This window comes from Haliotis asinina, chromosome 1, assembly GCF_037392515.1.
Source record: "Haliotis asinina isolate JCU_RB_2024 chromosome 1, JCU_Hal_asi_v2, whole genome shotgun sequence".
Lineage (NCBI taxonomy): Eukaryota > Metazoa > Mollusca > Gastropoda > Lepetellida > Haliotidae > Haliotis > Haliotis asinina.
Genome location: NC_090280.1, coordinates 41,973,495 through 41,992,639, shown reverse-complemented (window position 1 = coordinate 41,992,639; position 19,145 = coordinate 41,973,495). Strand labels below are relative to the sequence as shown.

The 19,145-nt window shown below is 35.8% G+C and overlaps 1 protein-coding gene across 1 annotated transcript in view; it reads left to right on the top strand.

Moving 5' to 3' along the window:
• The first annotated feature begins 816 nt into the window (after positions 1 to 816).
• LOC137291682 (follistatin-related protein 1-like) overlaps positions 817 to 19,145 on the top strand; it is a 30,076-nt gene continuing 11,747 nt past the window's right edge. The window contains exons 1-4 of the mRNA XM_067823113.1: positions 817 to 1,113; positions 10,774 to 10,851; positions 11,949 to 11,964; positions 18,662 to 18,877. Of these exons, the coding sequence (XP_067679214.1) occupies positions 10,774 to 10,851; positions 11,949 to 11,964; positions 18,662 to 18,877 (310 nt within the window). The 5' untranslated portion in view covers positions 817 to 1,113. The remainder of the gene's footprint in view (positions 1,114 to 10,773; positions 10,852 to 11,948; positions 11,965 to 18,661; positions 18,878 to 19,145) is intronic.

Sequence of the window (19,145 nt, the reverse complement as noted above, 5' to 3'; positions counted from 1 at the left end):
CGCTTGGTTTATACATAGTTGGGCGCCGTTTTTGAAAGCACAAATTTGAAAGCACAATGTCTTTCAAAGACATTGTGTCCATGTATTCCAGCTGACACTGTTTACAATATATTGATTGTTGTGTCCATTCAGCATCGGAACCCTTGACATCATGTATGAATAAGTGAAAACAATAGAATAAGTTATGTCCTTCTGATTACGTCATCTGAACAGGTTGAGTAGAATCTCCAAAACAAGCTCTGTCAGTAAACATCATTAAGTGAGGATCGCTTTAACAAGCCATTTTAGTTTCAAGTTGCATTTGTATGCACTTAAGTATCTGCGTTTGATTCTAGAGGACTTCTGCTATCTCAACACAAAAAGTGTTTCTTGCATATTTAGTTTCTTGAAGTTTGTGATGCATTCCTTGCAGATTGTGCGGGTTTTTTGTGCCAAGATAAAGAGTAAAATAAAATGGGGATCGTGAGGCTGGAACATGTCAAAAACAATTTGTTTGAGGTTCACGGATAATATGAAGAAAAACAAAACGTAAAATCAGCTGCATTTATTTTCAAAGGTATTATCACTACTACATTTCAACAACAAAAAAGCTGATGATGCATTTCAAAGTTCACAAAGCTTGTCTGAATGGTGCAGACACATCGTCCGTCACAGAAAAAGGAAACGCTTTGCCATAGTTACTGGCAATAATTTGTCAAACATGTGACAGAAATTCTGTAGCGACAAGAAATCTGTTTTAGCGGGCGACAACTAAACACCAGCATGGTGTACTCCCTTGGTCAACAAAACAACTGGCCATTCCCTTAGCCTCCCTTTAGTATGCTATGCCTATAAATAAAATATATCAAACATAAATACAACATTTCCAGTCTTAATAGTAATTTGCAGAGACTTGCATCGACATAAACCAAGTCCAACAGTCGGGAAGATTATCAAGATCTCAAGTTAAAACTTTATGCCAAACATAGGTGGAGAACGCAACAGCCGTGTAGAAAGTTTCGACGGTCACTGAAACTGAGCTGAGGCAGTCGAGTGATAGATTGACTGCGCTGTGCATACTGAGGATAAGTCAGAACTGCACCGCTCACTGACGCCTGTTGGATTTATTTCACAGTAAGTTTGTGTTTTTTTCTGTTTGTTCTATAATGTTGTTTCCGAATAATTCCGTAATTGAAAAACAAGAAGAAGTTGCTTCTCTGTGCAACTAGAACCACCTGCTAACCTTATGTCATAAACAATGAGAACTGTCACTGTCAACGTTCAGGAATTCGTCCCCTGCGATGGTGCGCTGTGACTCTGTATATATGTATATATATATCATTGTGTGAGCATCGTCGTTTGTTAGATTTTTAAACCGCTTGTTATATCTGCAAGATGAAAACAATCCTGTATTCATCAAAGTGAACTTGGCATAACTTTCATTAGATGCTCATTCAACATTTCAACATGTTCGTCGACTATTAGACAAATTGCTCATTATATATTGTCACAGACATATTCAGTTCGCAAGATTATTATGATGGTTGAGAGTTCGTCCCCTTCCCTCAGTTCAAATATTATTTATTCATTGATTTATCCTAGAATTATTAACAATACCTAAAACAACAACTACTAGGAGACTAGTATTAAGTGTAATATAGAGGGTAGAACTGCTTATTGTTAATCTGCAGAGGAAAGAATATGGGGGAAACGGAAGGAACTCTTTCCAAATATTTAATTCTGCATTTTCACATTTGAATAATACCCACTGATTGATGTTTTGTGAGTCTGGCACAGATGCCATCCAGTGATTTTTTTTCTGTAACTGTCATTGATAATTAATCTGGCTAAAGCAAATCATCTTGTATGTCTTGATGCACAATTATCATTGGGTAATCAATAAAACCAGCATTAGTCTCTTGGCTGAAAGTGTGAAATCAGATTTTCCACTCTTCAATGAAATTTCAGTTATGCTGCCATAGAACTTGGTGTGCACTTTGGCAGAGAAATGTCATTCACTGATAATGCACCATGCACAAAGTGAAATCCCTGTTCAAACCTTCTCTCTAGCATGTCTGAAGTCAAACAAATCTTATTGTATTAGTCATTTATAAAAATATCTTTTTTGTTACGTTGAGAATGTCTTATCATGACTTGTAGAACACTTATATTTAGAGTTATATGACCGTGATTAAAACGAAAAGGAATTGTCATCCTTCTGATTTATTAACCTAAATATCACATGATGCACTTCTGTTGTTGAAATTAGTTATATGCCTGTGTTTCTTTTAAACTATTCCCTTGAGATAATATTAAACTAGCAGTTCCTTGCATGAAAGTTGCTATGATCTGGTTATGATGAAAATATGTTCATAATGGCACAGGTGAAACAAGATCATGACACAATTAGAAGATTGTAGAATCATATTTTATTCGGAATAAAGTACAACTGTATGTTATTCATTATGCCAGTTTTTTAAACAAGCAGAATATTGTGGGTGGGATTGTGGTGTGGCGCACCCCTTAATTGACCTGAAAGTTTATTAAATGGAACTTACCTGTGCATCCTCTCCTCTCAAAAACCTGTATGCGCACCTGATATGAATCCCTGATCTTCCAAACACCAGAATCTGAGCAGGACTATACAAATCTTGATTCCCGTGGCCCTAGTATTTTGGGAATTGGAAAATGTACTGCATCTATTTTTCAAAGGAGTTAAATTATTGCTTTTGGTATGAGTATTTTAGTTCGTTCATGAAATAAAACTATTTCATTTATTGTATCACTGTTTTTCTGGTAGGTGCACAGTTAGTTGAACATTGTAATGAAGTGAAATTGTAAATCAATTGCTAATACTAGTATTGCAAGTGTCAAGCCTAAAGGCTCTCTACATTATGTATTTACATGATTAGTGTCATGGATTTACTGAATGCTGTTGAGATCAAATGTTCAAGTATCCATGGCAACAAGTAGCGTGAATGATGTACACTGACATACAATCGAATATTAATAATCACCCAATGTTCCTGAAACTGAACAACAAACAAAAACTCGACATTCGCTGGCTTCAGAAGTTCAGCAAGCTTGAAAATAATAGTCTTGTGCTGACTTTGAACTGATGCGAGAGAGTGTTTCTTCAGTGAAAATATTTTACAGTAACCTGAGATGGAACAAACTGTGAGAATCAGGGAGATATTGGCTAAGGCTCAACAAGATTCAGGTTGCAAAATGCTCATTTTAACTCTTGACTCAACTTAAGATTCAAATACCTGACATTATTACTCAGAGGCCTCGAGTGTCTGGTATCAGACGTCGTGTTAAACTTGTCAGTTTTTATGACAGTGATAGCTAACCTTTGTTAATGTGTGTTTGTGAACACATGGAAAGTATCTCAGGAAGAGAATGTTTAGGCAGTTTTTTTTACCATTTTCTAAATGTTTTTCGGGGATAGAAATGCAGTTTTTTAGCAGTACCCTCAAGCATATCCCCACTTGGTCCTTTCCACACCTACAGTTTCCCTACCTGGATATTACACCACCTAAATATACATCTGGCCGGTCCCCCCACCTTCCTGGTTTTTTGTTGTTACTTCAAACAAATAAAAGAGTGAGTGACCAAGATGTAGTATGAAATACATTTAATTCTGTATATCAGGGTTCGAAATACCTGCATGCCTGACTGCCCAGGATAGGTTATTCTCAACACGGACTGTCACATTCTCAAATGCACCTACCTAGTGGTTGAGTTAATAGGTAAATTAAGATATTCATCATATTTGTGGCTAAAACATCTTTATTATTAATTTATTATTCACTCATGAGAATAAATGATGAAGTTTTACCTCTTACCAGCCCTGTGCTCTGGCTGAACTGTTTGGGAGCTTCATAAACTGATAATATTCAGGCTGATTTTCTTGGCAACTGAACAAATCATTTTTGTTGTTGTACCACTCAAATATGAAACTGAATGAATGAACAAAAAGTGTCAAAGTACATTTCTTTCTCTTCTATGCTTTAAAAATGGCCACGCCCATGTTACTGTGGGAGTTTGAAAGTGTCGGAAATCAACAGTTTTATGGTTTGCAAAAATAGGTTTCTGTTTATTGAAATTGTCAGATTTATTTATTTATTTATTTATTTATTTATTTATTTATTTATTTATTTATTTATTTATTTATTTATTTATTTATTTGTTTATTTGTCCATTAAATGAATCATGGTAAATATTATTTTAAATTTTTTGTTGTTTTCTTTGTATCCACTGTTTCACCAACAGTGCAATACCTTGTGAAGAAACCTGGAGGAAGAAATATAGGAACACTTGTACTTTCCTGTGTTCCTTTATTTGTTTCCATGAGTATATTTCATCCTGTTATTACACTAATTATTTGAAGCATTATTTCCATCACTGATATGTACAATATCAGAACAGAATGTATGTTTGTTCTGGCAACTAAGCTTCTGGACCTCTTGTCACTCCCCTGGGTGATTGTTTCCATAAGATAAACAGAATGAGTAAAATGGTTTTGTTGGCTTTTTCAAAAAAAAAATAATGAAAAATATCATTATTAAAGTATTAATCAAGCTTCATGTGAAGTAGCTCAATAGAAAGTGGCCATTGATGAAGGTTGTAATTGAAATGTGGCCAATCCTTATATAAAATTCAGACCTTCTTTTGAAGGTACATATTGAATATTTTAAAGTTTTAATATTTAGAAAGTAGAGTGTCCTTGGTAAATAGTTATTGTAAGTGTCATGTTGGTGTGATATAACGCTGGTTATCACCTGTTGAAAAAGACAAACTCGTCAAACATATCTAGAGGTGATCAGGTTGCCTAATTGGTTTAAGCGTTCGCTCTTCACACTGAAATCCCAGGTTTGATTCCCCACGTGTACAGTGCTTGAAGCCCATCTCTCGTGTGCCCTGATGTTGCTGAGATATTGCTAACAGCAACATGCAGCGATGCTTGCTCAAATGTTTCATGGCATTAACAGAAGCATTAGCAGGTGCAGCATGTGTTCAGGTGCATTTATCATAGTCCTAATATCATCAACATCATCATAAAATGCAGGTTTTTTTTATGTATTATGTTAACCATGACATTTTGCAAAAGACGGAATTTGAAAGTCTGTGCTAGTTTGTCATTTGTATTCAGTGTCTTCAGTAGCCCCACTTCGTCATCATCAGTGCCAGCAAAATGTGGTCAATCCGAAATGTCAGAAATAATGACGATGCATCTAATTGTGAGAGTGATGTAGAGATACAGGCTACACAAGGCCAGCTCACTTCACTGGTTGCCCCTACAGACACACAGGCATATTTGTAATTCAGCAATCACCCATTCCTTTCTCATGGTGGTGTGTGGTCCTCATAGAGCCCAGACCACAAAGCAACTGAAGTAAAGTGATGTTCTCACAGAATGTCCTTCGATGGGTGTCCATGTCTGCGAGCTTCACTCCCAATAGTATCTCTGGTATCAGTCCTACCCACAACAAAGCGCACATGACAGGTGTGGTATCACCTTCATCTTTCATGAATTGACTCTGTTCCCTAAGCAATGAATGGGTACCTGGTGGGATAGCTGTTAACCCTCTAGCACCTAACAGGTAGCTTGGGTTATCTGAGGTAATGATGTGTTACTGTTAGTGCTTTGAGCTTTGCTGCATGGAAGCAGGCACTTAATAAGGAACCACTGTTGAATAGCAGTTAGGAGATAAACAAGCTGTGTTGGAAAATCAGAGGTATAATACAAAATTAAAATAACTCTAAATTGGGTTTAAAACTGAACCAGTGGTGTCAGGTTTCACTTAAAAGGAATTAGGGCAAAAATAATTTCAATTATATACCTCTGATTTTCCAAAATAGTAAGTTCATCTCCTAAATGCTATTGCCATGTTTTTGTGATTTAAAATGATACATTCTGTGTGAAATCAGAGGTATAGAACTTAATTATGTATACTCATGACTGAATTACGTCATAGTAGAATAATTATGATCCCCCTTCAGCTTCTGCAGCTGCAGCTCATCTCATCTCACCTTGACAATGTGTGGAGGGTTTCTTGAGACTAAAAGGTTCTCTTGGTTATTTTTAGGTTATATTCATTTTCATGGCTCATGCCTGTACTTTGGGGACTATAGTTTACGTCTCTGACCTCATGTCAACTTAAATGTCAGATTCCACTCAGTAACCATGGTGATCTTTAGCAAGTGCATCATAATGCATCACAAAACATGTGGGCGGGTCACATGCACAAATATGAGCAAGCATAGGTACGGTGCCCATATGCCTCGACAGGGCATTATGCCTGTCTTATATTAGGTGTACATTTCTTTGATTATAATATGGCAGATGACTGAATAAAGGCGAGGCTTGGCTCACTTGGTCAGACTGCAACACTTGTGCAAACTAAAACACTTAGTGAAAATACTAGACTTGGTCATACTAAAACAGTGTGCAAAACAGCCACTGGCCTACTAGCGTGTGGCTTGTGAAGGTAAGTCTCTAAAGTCACACCAGCTCACTGCCTAGTGAAATTTATTGAGTCATTTTGTAAATATATCACACTTTCTGACTTGTTCAGTTATAATGTACACTTTTAGATCAAGCACGATTAAGGCCGTATAATTGATCATGATATTAGCCGATTCGTGATTAAACCTGTGTCATGCCAGCAATATCTTAATACATTTTTTAATTTTTTTTTTTTTTGTTTCTACATTCATATTTCAGGGAAGTAAATTATTTCATGGCTTTCGGTCATTGCTAGCCTGACTGGCTTGCAAAATGTGGAAACTATTTTACACACTGGTTTTACATGCGTATGTATTACTGCTGTTGTACATGTGCATGTAATACTGCTGTTGGACATGTACATTGGAAGCTGCCATAATCAGCATCTGCATCGGCAGGTTGTCAACACTAGCATAAAATCTCAGTAATGTCCATGCCTTGTACATTTACCATCCGCTCTACAATAGGGCACGTCTAAACTGGGATATTTTTTCAGTCCCAATGAGTGCCGGTTTAGACAGCTTCCATTCTGTATGTAATATTGCTGTTGTACATGTATATGTAATATTGCTGTTGTGCATATGTAATATTGCCGGGATTGAAATGTAATATAGCAGAGATTGAGGTGTAATATAGCAGAGACTGAGATGTAATATAGCAGAGATTGAGATAAACTATTGCTGAGATGAGATGTAATATTGATGAGATTGAGATATAAATATATCAGAGATTGAGATGTAATATTGCTGTGTGTTGCACCCATACTATCTCCACCACAGCCAGTGTGAAAGGCATGGTCACCATGTGAGGTTATGTCATGGTGTGTGTTGTACAATGTGTGTTATACGGGCATTGCGCCAGCACCAAGAGATTTTATACTCTATGCCTTGCACTTCAGGAATTTCAATGGGGCTGTATAATGTCAAGTTTCTGCACTGTTTTCCTCAGTCTTCTGAAGTATATGGTAGTGATATACCTGTTTAACAAAACAGCTACGGAACTGGGCGATGATTGGATCAACATGTGTCTCATTTGCAGCATCATAAACATGTTGTAGTTGAGGTATTGGAGAGCATAATGCACGTATGCGTGTAGAATTTCCTGTTTCAGTTGGAGAACTTGGAAACGGAAGTATTTGTTTCACTAATATAGTTTGTGATATGATTAGACTGTGCGTAATAAGCACACCTCTCCATCCTGCCTTAAGTTTTCATTCTTCTGTAACTCCAGACCAACTTTGTTTCTTGTTTTATGGATCTGCCAGTCAAATTGTTTGAAGAATTAGAAGAAAAAAGTTAATATTCCTCGCTCAAAAAGTAAAATCCTAATGTTTTTATTGGCCAAAAATGTAACCTTACAGTAAAACTTCTTTTGATTACTTTTTGCCGTGTATACACTTCATAAATTAAAAAAGGTTAAATACTAGTACTTGTACTACTTACTATACAAGGAATATTACTTGGACTGGTGATTTTATTTTTTTTCCTGACTTTAGGTTTTCTAAAGACAAAAATCAGAAAAACAAGAAATAAAATTTGTGTGGCCTAAAAGGATGAAATATTTTCTTCAATCAGTTTAAATTGAATCTCATGTGTGAAAGAATATGCCTACTCTTGCATAGGTCAGCATGATCTCCCTCTATGTATTTTTTTATAAAATATGTTTTCAAAGAACAAAAAACACATTTGCATCATATATCAATTTAAATTTAAGACAATTACAAAGTGATCTAAATTTAGAACTTAAAATATTTACACAATTAGTGAAAAACATTGTATCATTATTTTTAAAAAAAGTCTCTTTTTCGTTCCACCTGTCATGTTTGTTTAGTTTGAATATGAGAAGCAAGTAATAAAATTGAGTTTTACTTCAAGGTTTAAAGTTATAAATAGGTTTTTGGTATTGGTTGAAAGAGGTGTCCAAATGAAGTGTGGAGGAGTGTTTATGATTGTTGATGTTTGTTCTCAGTAATATTCCACCTATAGGATTGTGAATAATTGAGTCTGGACCAGACAACCCAGTGATCAGCCACGTGAGCATTGGGATGCGTTAGCGTGTGTTGACCAAGTCAGTGAGTCTGACCTCTTGATCTGGATCTCTGACTCGCCTGACTCACATCATCATATGTGAATTGTGGTTCCTGGTCTGAGAAACTTACATATGCAAAAAAAAAAAAAAGACCTGTCTTACATTTACAAAACTTATTTTAATCTGTTTTTTCTGGAATGTAGGAAGTGGAAAATATACACATATATAAATCATTTGTAGTCACATTTGCAGATTTTGATTCCATACCGCAAAATACCACTGTAAGCAAAAGCAGCAGAGAACCACAAAGAAAAGCGAACATCAAAACAGATTGAATCTGATGTTACTCTCTCAAACTTTGATATTTAAAGGTTTCATTACTCTTTATTATAGGATAGTGTATCAGTTAATGTATTATAAAGGAACAAGAATGTTAATACCTAGCAGTTAGCCTATGTGTTAAGATTCACTTGTCCTCTGTCCTACAGCCTCTACCCCAGCATTGACGCAAGATGGATGCATTTTATGGAGCAGATGGTCCATCCTGATTTCAAGTTCTGAGTTCTTAGGCAGAATTTTTTTATTTTGGGGTTTGATTGCCAAATTACAGTTGTTCAGCTATTTAGGAACAGAAATTGAAAATGTTGCCCAAACAGTTGATTCTTGACCAGACCATTCTGTGACTGGCCTCAAGAACAGTGATTTTATAGCAAAGATTGCTTGATTGATGTTAAAGTAATATTAATAACAGGTTGTATCATTCTTTCTTTTCGTTTTCAAACTGTGAAAGTCACTGAACTGCTAGTGTGTCATGCAGACCTTGGAACAAAGTATATCCAAGAAAACCCACGTCTAGCATATTTGGCAAGTGTAGAGCTTCAGGTAAATGAAGAAAGTCTCTGGACTCCTTTTCATTTGATTGATTGATGTTATCTCATACTAGGGTTGAGTGTAGAGACCTGTGCTACTTAGAATTGTGCACAAGTGATGCAGAAGTTAAAGCACAAATGAACTATTATAATAACTACGATACATGTACCACATGTAGTCATTGAGGACCTATCAGAATCTGTCTGCTGCTATAGCCTAGTTGCTAACTTGGTTTCTTATTGTGCTGAAGACCCAGGTTTGAGTTGCTAACTTGGTTTCTTGTTGTGCTGAAGACCCAGGTTTGAGTTGCTAACTTGGTTTCTTGTTGTGCTGAAGACCCAGGTTTGAGTTGCTAACTTGGTTTCTTGTTGTGCTGAAGACCCAGGTTTGATTCCATTAATGGATGATATGTGTGAAGCTCATTTCTTTAGTCCTGAAACATAATATAGCTGTAATTTTGCAAAAATCTGTGTACAACCTAACTCCCTTCATACAGAAATCACAGATGCCAACCCATATAATTTTATCATTACAACAAAACAAACAACAAAATATGCAACTACAATAGTAGAAAAACATACCAATTATTTAAAAAATTCATTAAATTAAATTATCATAATATGAAATTCAGAGATGCCAACCCATATAATTTTATCATTACAACAAAACAACAAAATATGCAATTACGATAGTAGAAAAACATACCAATTATTTAAAAAATTCATTAAATTAAATTATCATAATATGAAATTACATCATTGCACAATACACAATGCATTTCAACATCAGATTATTCAATATCAAGCTGTACATGGATACTTAATACTGGTTTAATAGCAAGCTCTTAAATTATGTTATTATTTTTCATAAAATATAATGAACCTTTGGAAAAGTTAATACTAATTTTGACCCCAAATGCTAATTTTTGCTTCAGTTTTGGTGTAAAATACTAATTGGGCTAATTAGGGTTGGCATCGGTGTAGCATTTGGGAACTTATTTTGACATAGCCACACAGAGTCTGACAGACAGACAGACAGGCAGAGGCCTCTGACCTAGAACAGCATTGCCATATCCATTTAGTAATAACTGTACAGCGAATATGATAAATACTGAATATTTTCATAATGAAGATATTTCAAGACTCTAATAAATTCTTGTGATCAACTCATGTTCATGATGTTACTCTAGGGAGTTTTATTCATGTGGTGTATTGCTAAAAGTTTCATAAAGCTGTGCTGATTCACCTGTGTACATGATTATGATGATGATTGTCTAAGACAGTAACCCAGACATGCCCATTGTGTACCAGGTATTGCTCTGGTGTAAAATGACACTGAGTTTCACAGTGATGTGTGAATTCACCTGGGGCTGTGGTTTGTTTCAGATGAGGGACTGTATGGTGTTGATGCTTTTGGTGCTGGTGCTGGCTGTTAGTCTTCAGTCAGCAGATGCAGACAAGAAGGTAAGGACTTTTAGATAGTCAAGATTAATCACTGGTTTGTACATCACACAGTACAGTTCTGATGAAGAATCTAGTTTTATCATCCAGTGCAACTTGAAGGGATATCGTTTTGACAGTTGTTTTTGTATGATGACCTGACAGTGCTGTGACATCATGAACTTGATGAGGCCTCAAGTACTTCACTTGAAATCTGTATGATGGTACAGTGTTCAGAGATGTGCATTTTCCATTGAAAAACAGTGATGACTGATTTTTCATTTTACATAGAAATCTCACCGTTGTGTGTACTGATATTAATTATGTCAATACCCATTGATGAAGGTAAAAATATCCTTGGCAAGCCACAGATATTTGAAAGTTTAAGTAACTTTACCAACTTGTGTCCATATAAAAGATATCAGTTGACTCTCTCACACTTATGTCTGCTGATATTAATTGTACCAATACTCATTGATAAAGGTAAAAATATCTTCGGCAAGGCACAGATGTTTGTAACTTTACCAACTTGTATCCATATGACACTTGGGTGATGACCTGTAAAGATCCGGAGTAGACTAGGCCTTCAGCAACCCAAGCTTGTCACAAAAGGTGACCATGCTTGTCATAAGAGGTGACTAAGGGGATCGGATGGTCAGTCTTGCTGATTGGTTGAGACATGTCATCATATTCCAGTATCGATGCTCATGCTGTTTATCACTGGATTGACTGGTCCAGACGCGATTATTTACAGACTGTCGCCATATAGATGGAATATTGCTGAGTGTGGCATAAAACTAAACTGATTCACTCACTCTTCTTCAATAACAGCTTTGAGATTTACCAAATGTTTCTCTGAAAGGGGAACCTATCACACACGTTTTCCCCCCTGGTGTGTTATTTCAAGGATCATGTGGGCCACTGAACAATCTTGTGTGTTACAACAACACAAGATCATTTTGCTCATATGTTTTGGAACAGGTAATTTTTTTTCCAATAGAAGTATTCTCCACTGTATTATATTGTCAGTAATAATCAGCCTTCAATAACATGGAATGTAAAACATTTGCAGTGAAAATGTATCTGTGTAACTAAACATTTACATGAATTTTATATTTCAGTCTGGTGGACAACAAAGTAAGTGAGCCTGTCTTGTATCCTGCCTCTGATTGTTGTTTGTATGTTAAACGTTTCATTTGATTGCCAGAAGTGATTAACGGGCTGTGGATCAATTATAAACAATTCAACATCACTTTATGATTTCCCATTGCTCAAATATGGAAACCATTTGATATGAGGACATGTACACAGTTCAAGTCACAGGTTACACACAAACAAGCATTGTCCTTAGACTTCTTCAGAAACGTTATATGTTTTGTTTTGTTTTTGGTTTAAAAAAACCAACAACAAAAGACTCCCTTTAGAAGCCATAAAATGGTGACAGCAGGGAACAGTATAATGGTTAATTTATCTGCGTGGTGAATATTCAGTGGTACAGATCGTTTAGTTCCAGTGAAAGATAGATATCCTTTATGTCATGCGAAAAATTATACAAATATTATATTTTTAACACAATAAATTTGACCAATTTCAGTGATACTGAACCTACTTTTGCACCTTATGAAACTGATTATTCATGTGATTCTCAATCTCACAGATTAATATAGGTGTGGCCATTTTGAATGCCTATGCACATGACAGGAAATCCTGTTTTGGATGATGACGTAGCTGAACTATTCATGAAGCCTTAGCAGTGGTCGGGAAACCCAGTTCTAAACTTTACAATTTGACACGATGCTTACTGATTGATTAAACAGGAGATTGAAATAACAAAATTGTTGTGATGTTTTAGGTTTAATTGCTTCATCAAAAGTTATGGGCACATATTTTCACCAAGACACACCTAATTATCTGTCTTGTACCCAGTGGCACATTTTTGAATAATTGCATTTCTATCCATGGCTGTAGTTTTACCAAATGTTGTAATTTGACCAAGGCATGATTAGTTTAGTACTCTTAAAAACTTGCATTTCTATAATGCAACAAGGTGGACAAGCTTGTCCCCTTATTGTGCACAGGAAGCTAAACACCCAAACTCTAGTTCCGCACCAAATGTTACCGTCTTAAAAACATTTGTGGTCACATTTTAAATTCAAGTTATTAAGTTAATACCCTAGTACTAAATACTGAAATTCATAGCCAGTTTTATTTACTGGGTTGATAAACATAAAAATAACTCAGAACACTCTGCTCCCCTAACCTCTCTGTATATGGATGAACAACTTCTTTATTTTGTGAGAGCAACGTTTTGGTGTAGGTTCTAACACCGTTATCAAGCATCACTCGCTTGATCATCCATATATTGTCATCCTTCCTTACTACTCCTACTTCTGATAGAAGTTAACCCCTCCTTGTTAAATAAACACTGTTATTACTCACCCGTTGAAGATACTGAGTGTAATATTTTCACTTCAATATTACACTAGTGTAATACCGCTTGACGTATGACGTCAAAATGGTTCAAAGTTGTGACGTCACAATGCTAATGTTGATGTCGCGATTTTACTAGACCTTGCTTGACTTGAAAGCTGAGAGTCACACTGTAGGCAATTTCACCGCAGTTTCTGTCAATTTATGTTGGCGAGTAATAAACAGAATACTAAACTCGCTTCCGTGAAATACCATTTTCATTAGACTCGTTAAAGATTTAGTATCAAACTCACTTTCGCTCGTTTGATACCAAATCGTTAACTCGTTTACTAAAAATGGTATTACACGGAAGGTCGTTTAGTATCCTCCATATATTATTACATTATTTATTAAATACAGAAGAAAATACATGCTATGACCGAATTTACGTATGTTTCCGGAGATTTTTCCCTATTTTTTCTATTTATGTCTATGAATATCCTGATCATGAATTTTATTGTGTTCTTAAACTTTATCATGTCAATTATTTTGCGTCTTACCAACAAGTGACCCAAGAAAAATATATTTAAAGAACCACCATGGTTCCTATTCAAGAACTCTAAATCAATGGTTGATATTTACATCCATGTGTTCAAAGGGATTCAGAGTGTGGGGGTGATCAATCGTGGTTATTCTCGAATGGATTCACGAGGGACAGCATAGTGAGACATAATTGGGCGCTTGTCAGTTCTCGTTTCAGACTATTGTTTGACATAAAACACGTCAAAATTGTTTACTTTCAACTGAAACCGTTAATATTTAGAATTACAGTTATTTAGTAAAATTGAAGTATTTTTTGTGTTTTACCATGTTTGGGATTCAAACCCATTATTTCTCTGAGTTAGGCACCTAGTCGTCACAGAGATATGTGTTAGAACTGGTCTTCAGCAAACCATGTTTGTTGGAACAGGCGACTAACGGATCGCATGGTCAGGTTTGCTGATTTGGTTCACTCGTGTTATTCAGTGTATTCCAGTTGCTCCGTCACTCTCATATTGTTTTAAGACCATTGCCTGAGTTTTAACTTAAGGATAAATGCATCTGAAATACAAGACCCTGCAAACGTCAGACAATTCAAACTGATCAGCTCTCTACACAAGATAAACGTCATTTAGGTACAGATATTACACATCGATTGGGTTTTCAGTCAACATCATTTTGCAATTATCTCAATCAATCTGAGAACCACAGTTATTGTTTGCATAATCAATCACACCAACAGCCAAGTTCATATCATGCGTATTGTGGTTTTCCCATACTCAAATGAAATGCAAATATGCCCACCATCAGACAACTTTATGCTGCAAATCAATAACATTGGTTAGACTTTCATTGCTGTGTAATTTCCTCAATCTCATTTGGTAGCAAGATCTTTTGATTCAGCCCCAAAATCTATAAAGCATTCCTAAGTTGTATTTTACCAATGATTTATCATGGTGGGGCTATTGTTTTAGCCTGGCAGAAATATTATCAGTATTGGCTCCGTGAATTAAGTTGATTTAAGTGCTTAGGCGAATATAATTGATAGTCGATAGATTTCTGAATAAAGCTGATTTCATAGGGAACTTGCAGAATGGTCTTGTGGAAATGTATGTTCCAGAACATGATTGTGCAAATACTTGGATAGAATTATTAGGAGCACAACAATATTTGGATTTCATTTAACCATGTGTTTTGATGTTTGTTTTTTTGGGGGGAGTTGGGGTGGGGGAGAAGTAAAGTGTAAAGTAGAGAGAGAGAGAGAGAGAGAGAGAGAGAGAGAAAAGAAGAACACAGTTTCTTAGATACATAGATTTTGTAACAGATCCCTGTTTTACTGATTCAAACCACATTCTCACGCAAAAAGATTTTCATCAACAAAGTATTGCGTGAATAGACCTAACAGTACAAGTTTCTGTTCAAGTGTTGTGTTATCCTTGAAGGCTATTCAGAGGTATTAAAGCTGTGTGTGAATATGTTGAATGCATTCCTGGGTTAGCTAGCCCTCTAAGGAACCATATACAAAGTGTCACTGATGTGTGACCCATATTTCATCGTGGGACTGATTGTTGTACAACGGACACCTGACAAATTTGTATACTAGAGTAGTTGATCTTAATATGTTAAGCTTTTCACATGAACACTATGCTGGTTCTGCTGATTTTGTGTCTGGAGTGTGATAGGTATTTTGTGTTTTATACTGGTGCAGAAAGTGTATTTTATCCTTTAGTGATAACATAAAGCAGTGTGGGAATTTGAATGTAGAAGTCACATTGCATTACGGTCATTCTTGATGGCTTAATACTAGTGTAAGTGACAAAGAATTACAGAATGTATGGGTGTATTATTTTATGCCAGTATGAAAAATTATGTTAAAATATATGTACCATTTTATAACTTCTCATTGTGTTGAATGTACGATGAATCGTGACATCCAAGCGGCAATCGCGACAATGTTAATCTTGTTTTAACAGATATAATGCCTGGAGGTGACTTACCTGTCATTGATTACAAGCAGAAAAAGTAGAAATGTTGATTTAACCCCTAGTTTTATGGTACTGAGTTAAATACAGTGTTAGAAAGAGCAGTTAATATGTCATTGAACTTCCAACATTAAAAACCTCAAAAAAAAGTATACTAATTTTGAAGGAAATATTTTTTTACTTTTTTCACTTTCTTTTAATGTTTTTATCCTTTGGTAAATATCTATTAGTGATCAACAAGGGCTTATTTTAAAGTCAACAAGGGCTTATTTTAAAATTTAGTCTGCTAAGAGCTTCTTGTTATCCCCCTAGCATGTAATGCGGGGGGATATAGTCGACTCCTTGTCTGTCTGTCCATCCGTCTGCCCGTCTGTCCATTTTCATTTTGTTTCCGGAGCATAAATCAGAAACCATTCAATATATTTAGACCAAACTTGATAGATATAATAATCTCAATCTATACTTGTACCTTTTGCTATTTACAGAGTTTTGGCGTTTTTACTTTTTTTTGTTTTTCTATGCAACATTTTGGTGTTAGTCTAATGGTGGGGTGTGCTTTGTTTCCGGAGAAGAACTCAAGAACCATTCAACATGTTTCTGCAAAACTTGGTACATAGATCGATCAGAACCTAACATGGTGCCTTTTGCTATTTACAAGTTTTTGTGATTTATTATTTTCTCGGTTTCCATGGAAACATTTCAAACATAGTCTCAAAACTGAGAGATGTGGTTCGTTTCCGGATCAGAACTCAAAAACCGTTCAATATTTTTCTGCAAAACTTGGTAGATATATCAATCAGAATCTGAAGTGGTGCCTTTTGTTCTTTACAGGTTTTTGTGATTTATTATTTTCCCGGTTTCATTCGAAACATTTTGGACTTAGTTTCAAAATGGAGGGATGGGACTCGTTTCTGGAACAGAACTCAAAATCTGTTCTTTATTTTTCTGCAAAACTTGGTAGATATACCAATCAGAAGCTACAATGGTGCCTTTTGCTAGTTACAGTTTTTTTTTTGTTTTATAATTTTCTGGGTTTCCATGGAAACGTTTCGGACTTTGTCTCAAAATGGAGGTATGGGTGTCGTTTCCGGAGCACAAGTAAAAAACTTCTAAATATGTTTCTGCAAAACTTGGGGATATGTAGGGGAGACCCTAAAGTGGTGCCTTTTGCTATTTATTTTTCTGATTTATCATTTTCCAGTTTCCATGGAAATGATTCTGACAGTCTCAAAATGGAGGGATGGGCTTTGTTTCCAGAGCACAACTAGAAAACTATTTAATATCTTACAGCAGAACTTGGCAGATGTTTGAGACAGATTTTGAAGTAGTGCCTTTTGCTGTTTACAGATATATGTCATTTATATTCTTCATGACTTCCATGGAAACGATTCAAACTTAATCTAAGAAAACATCAAGTAACCTTCAGATGATTTGTCCTTTCAAATATGTGGGGGCCGGGGGAGATATGTCATCTTCTGATGACTCTTGTTCATAAAGTGATCATTTTGTTAATGGTGTGTCCACAATGAAGTGTTGGAATGCCGATTGTCAATCCGATATCATTCAATTCATTGTAAGATCCATAGCCTGTTAGTCCAATGCTTACTGCATTATTTAGCCTCCCACAAGATTGCCTCATTATTGTTTCCAGTTTGTGCCGAGTTCCTGATTCCTTTATTGCACTTGGTCATAATGATCATTGTGTCATATTGGTTTCAGTTTTTACAGCAGTTGTCTCCCTTTCCAAGACTTCACTTCACTTTCCCATGGTTATCTCCCTTGTGCTGCCTTCTCAGATCAGTGAATGTAGTGTTCAATTAAATGATCGGTCATGAGCCCCGGAGTTCTATGCGTTATGATGATTATAATGAAACGAACTATGATTATGATAATCCTGAGAAGGTACAACAGTGACGTGACAATTATATTGAGATCAATAGATTTATTCTGTATCAGAAATATTGTACCATATATTTCACTATGATCATTTTGTCAGAGAGAAGTCTGTTATAACTGAAATCCTTTGGCAACATGTTCCAATATTTTAGTGTTGTTGGCTTCTGAAATTTCACTTCTTATTGCATAGCCACATATATACAGTTACCTCAGTATTGAGATCTATGTTCTACTAACAGTTTCTGTGATAGGATATGCAGTCTTTTGAAGAATGTATTGAGTACAAGTTAGAAGTGTTTAGTAGAAATGTTTAGTTGTAAGACTGCAACTAGAATGAATAGAATATCTGAGTTAAAATTTTAACTGACATTGTTAGTATGTCACTTTCAGCCATACAAAGAATAACTGAACACCTGCCCATTAGAATACTGCTTTTGTGTAGTAGTGAAACCTCTTTAATCCAGACCCTGCCGATATGGGCAGCCACCTGGATTTTTACCATGTAAAACAGCCTTGACATTTGTTGGTATTAAGCAGGGTTTTATGTGACAAACGAGCATCCAGTGCATTCAAATGTGGAGAATACACATAGACAAAAAAATCTATTGCATCCAAATGGATGCGTAATATAATTATCTGTAGTGTTTGGTTGTTTCTTTCAGACAAATTACATCAATCAGTCCTTATGATGAATGATTCATTTCAGACTCGAGAGATTATTGAAAGGAACAGTTCTCTGCACTGTTTCTTCACAGTATTCTCATATTGCCTGCAAGGACCCCTCACATTAAAAATTAGAGGTCCCATGTTTGTGAGTCAAGGTTAAACTCTGTATTAAGTAATCATGATTCATTATTCTGGAAGTGCAAAAAACTGAAGTGTCTGGAATAACGAGGTTTCACAGTTGTTGACTTTTGTTTGATGTTTATTTCATTTTTATGTGATATTTTTGTTGTTATTTGATTGTTTTGTTGTTTTTGGTTTTTTTTCTGCACATGTGTATTTAGGTCGCAAATGTGGCACAAAACAGTGTCGAGCAGGGCAGCAGTGTTCCACAGGGCCTGATGGAGAGAAAACTTGCGTTTGCCGCAAAGTTTGTAATCAGAGAAAAGCACTCACGTGTGGAAGTGACGGACGTACATACTACAACAAGTGTGAACTGCACAGAATCGCTTGTGTTGAAGGACGCAAACTTAAAATTAATCACAAAGGAGCCTGTCCAAGTAGGAATCCATTTCACGGTCCTGTTTCTGACAAATATTGATGATTTGCCTTAATTTCATAATCTATCAGGCATATGGTATCAAGCAGGTTTAGGTTTGTGTGTGTGTGTGATAGGCCAGTTTGTGTGATTGGTGTGTAATCGGATCAAGTTAGGGAATGTTGATGGGATTTCAGTGTGCCAACAGGCAGTGAATGATGGTTGAATACTGTGCTCTGCATGTGGAAAAGTTAAAAATATATACACTGAACCTTCAAAATTTTTGTAAT